The sequence below is a fragment of the Lycium ferocissimum genome, chromosome 2, assembly GCF_029784015.1.
Source record: "Lycium ferocissimum isolate CSIRO_LF1 chromosome 2, AGI_CSIRO_Lferr_CH_V1, whole genome shotgun sequence".
NCBI lineage: Eukaryota > Viridiplantae > Streptophyta > Magnoliopsida > Solanales > Solanaceae > Lycium > Lycium ferocissimum.
The window spans coordinates 50,773,707-50,783,503 of NC_081343.1; the positions used below are offsets into that span (position 1 = coordinate 50,773,707).

The window sequence follows — 9,797 nt, forward strand, 5'->3', positions numbered from 1 at the left end:
TTTGATATGGGATTAAAAAAAAAACATATTTTCACATTCTCCATCGTAAACTTTTCAAGAAGTTGTAATTTTAAGCTTTGCTACTGCTCTGGAAAGAAAATAACAAAATTTGGCAAACTTCTCGAAAGGTATTACTCCCTCTGTTTCAATTTATGTGAATCTTTTAATATTTGAGGAGTCTACGAGGTGGTTCTTTGATCACGTTTTTCTTATATTTTTTCTAAATTACTTGAATTATAAATTATCATGACTTATAGTACTTTTTATGTAGTTTCTAAATATATAAATTTATTTTTACAATGTCAAAATTTACGGTCAAAGTTACAAAGTTTAACCCTCGTACTCTGAAAAGGTTCACATAAATTGAAACGGAGGGAGTATTTCTTTCCATTATTATAATTTTTATTTTCAACTTTATTATTTATGTTTGGAGGTGTCTGCGTTAACTTATCAACTGTGTTGTCTTGCTTTAGCGTAGGATTTTGATATCTTATTACTCCATATACTGAAATCAACTCATATGTATAAGTTCTTGGCAGTGAAACTTATTTCTCCCTCCGGATTAAAAAAAGAGTTCACTTAGCCATTTACACACCCCTTAAGAAACTACTCACTCCAAGAAAAAAAAAATGTAAATTGACTAAACTATCCCTAATTAAATAGGCATTGAGATTTGATCACATAACAATTAATAGGGGCAAATATGAAAAGATAAGGTTAATTGTTTCTTGATTCAATAAGTGGACACTTTTTTTTATCCAAGAAAAAAAGGCTAAGTGAACACTTTTTTTGATTCGGGGGAGTACATTATTACATCTCCTCAACACAATGCACAAGAAATAATATGATAGCAGTGTGTTTAATTTTCTAATTTCATGCATGCAGTGGGAGATTAATTAGATGTAATAATTGAAATAAGTTGATCAACTGGTTGTAGAGGATAGACAGTCATACATAAGCAGTATGTTCCAGTTTTGAACAACTTTTTTGGATGGAAAAGCAAAGCATCACCTACCCGCGAAAGATAGTTATTTGAAATTGATAAAAAAAAATCCATATTAATAATATAATAATGATTTTCAGCATGTAATGAAAATAAATACAATATTGGATTGTTTTAATCCTAGGATATTTTTCCACATAGATAAAAACATAAAGAGTATATATCAAAAATAATATTATAATGGGAAGTATTAAGTGTATACGATAAAAATAATATTTTTGTACCTCATAAATTTGTTATGACTGACAGGAAATAACATGCGAGGCATGTTCATAGAGACTAGTAATATAAAGTATTCTTATGTTTATAATTTTGTGGTTTGGTTGATTTTGGATTGTCGTAGTTTTTTCCTTTCTTAACGATTTATCTAAAGTAAAATTTTAATTGGTTTTAAAAACCTAAATATTATGACTTCTTAGTTCGTTTAAATAAGGAATGATTTAATAATAAAAAGTTATTTTTATAGTCCTAAACATTAGAAAAATTAATTTACAATTATGTTCAATGTGAACTCTATTTTTAAAGGATTAAAAAAGCGAACGATATCTTCGCTAAGGTTCATCGTGCTTGGCCTTCAACATACTTACAATTTCACTTGCAATATTAAGTACCTTAATCATTTTTTTTTTCTAATATTTCTGTATGTCCTCATCGACTTCTCTCGAAGCTAATAGTCAATAAAAAGTCTTTATAATTTCCAACATATTTCTAGCTTTGCTGTGTTCGCTTTACAACAAATGATTATTAAATTTTTATCGTAAATAAATGATCACTGTCTTTTTTCAACAATGATTACAATTTCAAAAGCTAATGGTAGAAATTTTAAAAATAGAAAAATAATTTAATAACCAGTCTTTTTAAACAAATACTTATCGATTGAAATTTTAAAAATAGCAAATAGTTTCCTATGAAAGGAAATAAAGAGGCAGAATTGGCTTGGTGTGATTAAACATAAGGACGAAGAACAACAAATTATTGTGGAGTTTCCTTGTCGGAAAAGGGAACTTTCCTTCTACTTTTTTATAATAATATAAATTATTCTTATGTCCATGATTTTATAATTTTGTGGTTTAGTTAATATTGGACTGTCCTGAGTTTTTTTTCCTTCTCAACGATTTATCTAAAAAAAAAGAATTTAATTGATTTTAAAATCCTAAATATTAGGACTTCTTTGTTCATTCGAATAAGGAATGATTTAATAAAGATTTTTTTTTCCTTATAATCATAAATATTAGAAAATTAATTAATTTACAATTCTATTCAATGTGGCCTCTACTTTTTAAAGGTTATTTTTCAATAATTTTTTCTTCTTATATACATTTTGTATTTACTGACACAATGTACATGTGCAACACACGTACACTAAATGACTATTAATGTTATAAAAATAATTAAATAATAACTTGATGAAAATAGTAAATGATAATTTTACTCTTTGTAACTTAAGTCTGTAGAATTTTTATTTGTTCATTCAACGTTCATCAAAATTATAGGTAATCTAAGTGATGAGTTTATGGACAGTGTTTCATAGAGGGTAAAAGATTTTGTGACAAATTGTTTGCTTTGTAATGATTCTGGTAGATTGACTGTGGATGAACTAATTAATCATCCGTTTATTCAGAATGCAACTTGATCCTTAATTAAGGGAGATTGTGCCAAAAATAAAGCATTGAATATGGAAACATATTTTGAACCAAATATTGAGGTCTGCTCTCCCAGTTGGTATGTTCTTTTTTAAACTTTAAACAAGGAAAACAATATTATTCAAAACTAATTTGAAGTCCGTCTTTTTAGTCAAATAAGGAAAGATTTAATAAAAAAATTTAGTTGATTTTAAAGTCCTAAATATTACTAAATGAAAAACTTATTTATTGTAGAGTCTTTAAAGGCAAGAACCTTCATGCTTTTAAAATAATTTGTATCATCTCTAAAAAAAATCATTACTGTACCACGTTTTTTATTTTGAAATCAATTACTATAATATAATTCTCAGAATCTATAATTGAAAATAGAGTTCCAATACCATCTTAACTCCACTTAGAAAATAACACAAGTCGCTGTAATAACTACAAAACCTCTCACGTTAGAAGTATTTGTAAGCTTACACTCCCACGGCAAATACATATTAAGCAATTAAATGTTGTTTTCAGAAATCATCTTAATGCATAAGTTCAACAGAATCTTTTTCATATCTATCATACGACATACATATTTTAATGAATTTTTAGAATTAAAATTTTAGGTTAATAACTCAAATAGGGAACGATTTAATAACCAAAATTTTAGTAACTTTTCAAGTCCTAAATATTATGAAAAAAATAAATGATTCTTAATTGATTTGAAAGTCTTAATTTTTTGGTACACAACTCAGATAAGGAAATATTTAATACCAAAATTTTAGTGAAAATAATTAAATGACTATTTTGTTTATTGTATAGTCTAAGGGTATTTCGTTTATTGTATAGTCTAAGGGCAAAAAGTTCAATCAACATTCTTAATGCCTTTCGTGCTCATCTTAATGCATAAGTTAAACAAAATATTTTTCATATCTATAATGTGGCATACATATTTTAAGTAAATTTTAAAATTCTAAATGTTCACAACTCAGATAAGGAAATATTTAATACCAAAATTTTAGTGAACATAATTAAATGACTATTTTATTTATTGTAGAGTTTACGGACAAAAAGTTCAATCAACATTTTAAGGCCTTTCGTGCTTTAATTTTAATATAGCCAATATATGGTAACCATATGTGTAAGGAGACGGGACGGTGACTGCAAATCAATTAAATTATTAATTAACGTAAATTACCATTTCAAAAATCAAAACAAAGGTATATTGATTACCTTACGATCTGTTAATTCTGCCCAGCCATACAACCTTACATTCAATTTAAATTCTTGTGATCACATGGCCTGATCCTTACCAAAGAAGAGGTGTGGAAAAGCAAAGGAAATCATAAAAAAATTCATGCAAAACAAATATAACAAGAGAAAGAAAGCAATAACTCATGTGCATAAATCCACACACTACTTTAATAATTCTTTGATATGAGGACTTGAGCCTTCAAAACAATAACAACAAAATATTCAGTGTATTTCACAAGTGATATTTGAACCTTCAAAACCAAAAGCAATAATGAATAATAATTTATGTTAAATAGAGTTATTTTCATAAGTTATAGACTCAAGCTTAAAAAGGTATCCAAGAAGGGCTAAAGCTGGGATTTCGACACAACAACATTCAAAGCATAAAGAAGAAGAAAAGAAAATTAAAGGTGTGAAGTGGTCTGGACAAACCTGAACGGCATCCATAGCAAGTAGAAACAGTCGCGTAGGTTCTTTTATAGATGTCTTCTTCTAACCTAAGTAGGTTTTTAATTAGAGTTAAAAAAGTAATTTTATAAACAGAGTTAAAAGAGTAATTTCTTAATTAATTTTAAGAAAAATCGTCAAATGCCCCCTCGGCGTTTAGTCGGATTAAATATGACGCACCCAATTTTTACGGGTGACCTACTATCCCTGACTATTTTTTAAACGGAATTATTACCCCCTGGATGGTGAGGTGGCACAGAGAGTGTAATTCACTCTATTTGAGAGAGTGAGAAGCAAATAAAAATGTTAAAAAAAAAAAAAATTAAAAGCATTATTTAGTTAGTTTTTTTTTTCCATTCTCTCTCTCTTCTTTTTTCCTCTTATTCTCTTATTCTTCACCGCCCGCCACCGTCCACCACCCTCCACCGCTGCCGGTTAATTTTTTAAAAATTAACCCATTACTTCCCCCACCTTCTTTTACCCAAACCTAACTCCAAAACTTGCCCACTCACCGTCCTAATCTTTTTTTTTTTTCATTCTCTCTCTCTTTATTTTTCCTCTTATTCCCTTATTCTTCACCGCCCGCCACCGTCCACCACCCTCCACCGCCGCCAGTTAATTTTCTAAAAATTAACCATTACTTCCTCCACCTTCTTTTACCCAAACCCACCTCATTGGCGCAAAGCGTGAGGGAATGCTAGACATTTGGTAATTTCTCCTCCTACCAGGATAAAAGATCCCATTGAAGTGGCTAATCTAGATGTTTTTATTTTATTGGACCACTATCAATTCTTTATTCGTCAAAAGAGTAGTTTAAACCTATCTATTTTTTATATGATTTATCTACTTTAGGGATAACAGGCTGATCTTCCCCAAGAGCTCACATCGACGGGAAGGTTTGGCACCTCGATGCCGGCTCTCCACCACCTGGGGTTGTAGTATGTTCCAATGGTTGGGTTGTTCGCCCATTAAAGCGGTACGTGAACTGCGTTCAGAACGAAGTAATCAGATGCTTCTTCTATTCTTTTCCCTGGCGCAGCTGGGCCATCCTGGACTTGAACCAGAGACCTCGCCCGTGAAGTAAATCATCGCACCCACGGTCCAACCAATTGGGAGAAATTCAAGGACGTTGATAAGATCCATCCATTTAGCAACACCTTAGGATGGCATAGCCTTAAAAGTGAAGGGCGAGGTTCAAACGAGGAAAGGCTCCCAACTCCAAAACTTGACCACCCACTATCCTAATCCTAACACTATCCTCAACTTCCTCTCCTTCCCCACTATCATCTTCCTCATCATCCTCCATCAGAGGGTACCCTATCATCACAAGTAAAGCTCAATCATTTCATTATTGGGGGAATTCTCTATTACATCCAATTCAACATCCCCAGACACTTCCTTATACATCAACATCCACAAATACATATACACCTAAAAAGTGAGCAAAGACATAAAAGATGAAAAAGAAAAAAAAAACAATCAAAGAAAAACCAGAATTTCAGTACCCATTTGACATAATTAGAAAAAAAAATGTCCATTTAGCCTTGTTTGTTGGTATTGTTTAGTATAGCATTCTTGATTTGGTGAAAAATGGCTTCATTTGGTGATGGATTGGCTTTATTTGGTGTAGAAATTTCGAAATTAGAAGTAAAACGTAAAAAAAAAAAAAAAAAAAAAGTGAAAAAATACAGGTCAAGCGCGCGCATTTCACCACTCAAATACAGATCTGGTGGTAGCATTTCAGGGGGTTAATAATTCCGTTTAAAAAATAGTCAGGGGGGTAATAGCTCACTCGTAAAGGTTGGGTGCGTCATAATTAATCCGACTAAACGTTGAAGGGGCATTTGACGATTTTCTCTTAATTTTAAAATTCTACATATTAGGATATTAGTAAATGACTATTTTATCTATTGCAGAGTGTTTTAATGAAGGGCAAAAAGTTCAATCAATATTTCTAAGGCCCTTCGCACTTTTAATAAATTAGGTATTTCCAAATTTCAAATCATTGGCGAAAAGGAAATAAAGTGAGAAAAAAAAAAGGTAAAAATTTCTTGTGGCCAAAGGGGTCCTTAGTAAAATCTGTACAGTTGTCTTGACCGTCCCGGCAAGTGGGCAACCGGTGAGCATGAGTCGCTCAATCTTTCTTCTCTTGTTGTTGTTTCTTGTCTCAAATCCATTACCTTGTACTTGTTCCTTTACTTTCCCCTTTTCCAACTACCATACCCTTTTCTCTCTCTCCCATTCCCTCTTCTCCCGTGTCGCCAATCTCCGTGAAGCGCGTGGTGACTACGTTGGCGCTGACAGAGCTCGATCCATTGCTAGAAAACTTGAGAATGGTTTGGGTATTGGTTTTTGGAAAGTCATGTGGAGTGTTGGTTGGGATTATGTGAGGAATTATGGTTGGAGAGATGCTGATATGTTTGGTGCTTTGTCTGAGTTGAATGAAATGTTGCGTGGTCTTACTGAGTTTTCCAGTGTTAGTTCCGATAGGGAAAGGCTTGACTGGATCAAGCGGAATTATGATAATCTTTTCAAAGTTTCAACATCCCTTTTTGGTAGATTGAGGAACGTGTTTGGACAATCCGTAAGTTTTTACTTCTTTTATTTTTGGGTTAACTATTTGCATAACTACAGAGGATGCCATCCTTTATATTTTTGGGCTTGTCTTGTATCTTGCTGTTTTATTTTTCTTATTTGGATGGTTGTTTCCCTTGGTTCGTTAATGTACAGTATGGTGACTAAGTATGGTGTTGTATTGTATTGTATTGTATTAATGAGCACGATGTTTGGATAGACTGGATCGTTGTTGTGGTTTAATAACATTTGTATTGTTTGGTTTGACTGGATGGTACTCTCTAATAACTTGTAAGTTTACTAAAATACCCTTAACTCTTAATTAGAAATTAGTTTTTATATATATATATATATATATCAATAAAACTCAGGTAAAGGATAAAATATAGAAATTTTAAAAAATAAGTAGGTGTTGGGTGGGGGGTGGTGGAGGGGTGGGTGGTTGTGGGATAAGGGTGGGGGTAGTGGGTGGTAGGGTTGGGGTGAGTGGTTGTGGGTGGGGTTGGGTGATGGTGAGGGGTAGTGGGTGGGAGTGGTGGAGGGGTGGGTGGTGTGAGGTGCGTGGTTGTTGGATGAGGGTGGGGGTAGTGGGTGGTAGGATGGGGGTGAGTGGTTTTTTGGGGTGGGGTTGGGTGGTGGCGAGGGGTAGTGGGTGGCGATTGGGATGGTGGAGGGAGAGGGGTGGGGTAGTTGCGGGTGGGGGGGGGGTCGGGGTGGGTGGTAGGGTGAGGGTGGTGGTAGCGTGGGGGTGGGGTGGTGGAGGGTGGGGGTATAATGGAGAAATGAAATATGTAACCACACAAAAATCACCAAATCCGTGGTTACAAAAATTGAACTTTTTCATGGTTATATAACCACGGAATTATAACGGGTTTACAATACCATACTGCATAATTTTAAAAACAGTGGATACAAACATAGTTTCATTAAAAAACATACATTAATGAACCACGAAAAACAACCATCCAAACAGGGGGTTACAATCATGTGTTGGATACATTTCTTTTGAGACGAAGGTCTAATAAAAAACAACCTCTCTACCCCCACAAAAGTAGGGTAAGGTGTGCGTACATCCTACTCTCCCTAGACTCTACTTGTTGGGTTTGTTGTTGGCATCCTTTCAAGCACACACAGTAGTTGGTAGTATATCAGAAGCAACTTTGTATTTAGGTTTCAATACCACCACCTAGACGTGCTAAATGTTAGGTGAAAGCTTTAGTAGTGTTTGATCAATGGTGGATAGAATTTATGTGTAACGATGTGTGAGGCAAAATTTGATGCGTCTGTTGTAAGTTGTAACTTTAGTTTAGTGGTGTATTAGGAAGGAAATGGAATTTAGAGTTCTGTTTTTGCCCTTCTTCATTCAGTTATTTGTTGAATATATGTCGAGCTGTTGTTTTGTACTTGGTCTAACTTTTTTTTTTTTTTTTTTGAAGCAGGGTCCGCTGAAGGAAGTCATAGAGACACTTCAGAAGGAAGTATTAGAAGGTGATTTGCTTAAGGACTGCCTTGAATTGGGTTCTACTGATTTGAAGGGCCTGCTCATGGTTTTCAAGGATATTTCTTCAAAATATACCTCTACTTCCTCAACCCGGGCAGAGCTGTGATCGAGTGAAGTTGAAACTAAGGTAGTATGGTCAACTCTGTAACTATTTTTGTGGCTTTCCAGTACAGTAGCAACACAAGTGTAAAAAGATCAATGTAGAAGAAGATGATCTTTCTGTTTTCAGGCTTGTATTTTACGTGACTTGTTAAGAACCAAAACTATCATCTGAAAATTTTTGCTTGTACGAAAGTAGCTGATTTTGTTCAATGAGAAAAGGGCTTCTGAAAGGAACTCAAAGAAAGCTGCTTTAGTGTGGGGGGCTCCTCTAGTAGAAGCTGCCAGGCATGGCCTGTAGCTGTAGCAATTAGTATATTTGGGGTGTAGCTATAGCAGTAGTTTGGCCCCTTGTGCAGTCCTGTCTGACCTTAATGTAAATTAGCTAGTAAATGTTAAGACATGTACTCGTAACAAAAATGTTATTTCCTTTGCGTTTGTCCAAATTGAAGTATCAGTTTTCTTTTGGTTTTCCTTGTCCTTAGACTTGGTGGAAGGTTCTTGTGTTCGGTAATGGAGCAATGTGCTTGTCCAAGCGTTGTTCATGGTGACCTACTTTTGAAAGGCTTTTATATTGTGAAAGAAGATGCAAATTATCGTCGTTTTTGCCTTAATGTTATTCTATCAACTATCAAGTGTCATTCTGCTCTACTAGCATTTGCTGCATGTCTCACCATAGAGCACAATATAGTGGCATGGAATTCATAATGGATGACCATCATCAATCTTCCGTACAAGGGAAAGCAAAATGGTAATGACATTTTTAGCTTGATTTGGTGCGGGGAACTGTGTTGCTGTCTAGTCTAGCAAGTATTAAGCAATAATACATAATTAACCAAACTATATAGTCTGATTTAAGTTCTGAGTTGTCCAAGCATCCCCTCCTCTGTCGATGGTCAGCCAGGTTGTATTTAACTTCAGTCTTTCCCCTCCTCTGTCGATGGTCAGCCAGGTTGATGTATTTAACTTCAGTCTTTTTTTTTTTTTTTTTTTCGAGAATGGTAACAATATTTAACTTGTCTTGTTATCATGATTGGAAAACTAAAAAGTTCGTGGACTAATAGAACCCCATAGTGGAGAAAGGAGTTTGAACTGCTGAAGGAATTTGCAAAAGAATCAAATTGAAGGCATTGAGAACTAATGGTCCTGTATGTGTAATGCCAAGTTTCCTTTTTGAATAGCCCTGAAATGCGTGAACACCTTTATATAATGGGAAATGATTCTGGGCCCCGCCGATCCGGCCCCATAAATTAAAAGAAAACATGGTCTTTTTTTTTTTCATCGGTTTCGGACCCGGACCCAA

At 34.0% G+C, this 9,797-nt stretch overlaps 1 protein-coding gene across 1 annotated transcript; it reads left to right on the forward strand.

The window, feature by feature from the left end:
* Positions 1-6,356: 6,356 nt before the first annotated feature.
* LOC132043374 (uncharacterized) lies at positions 6,357-8,962 on the forward strand. The gene is made up of 2 exons (XM_059433882.1): positions 6,357-6,904; positions 8,334-8,962. The coding sequence occupies exons 1-2, from the start codon at positions 6,446-6,448 to the stop codon at positions 8,499-8,501; spliced, it is 627 nt and encodes a 208-aa protein (XP_059289865.1). The 5' UTR covers positions 6,357-6,445; the 3' UTR covers positions 8,502-8,962.
* Positions 8,963-9,797: the final 835 nt, after the last annotated feature.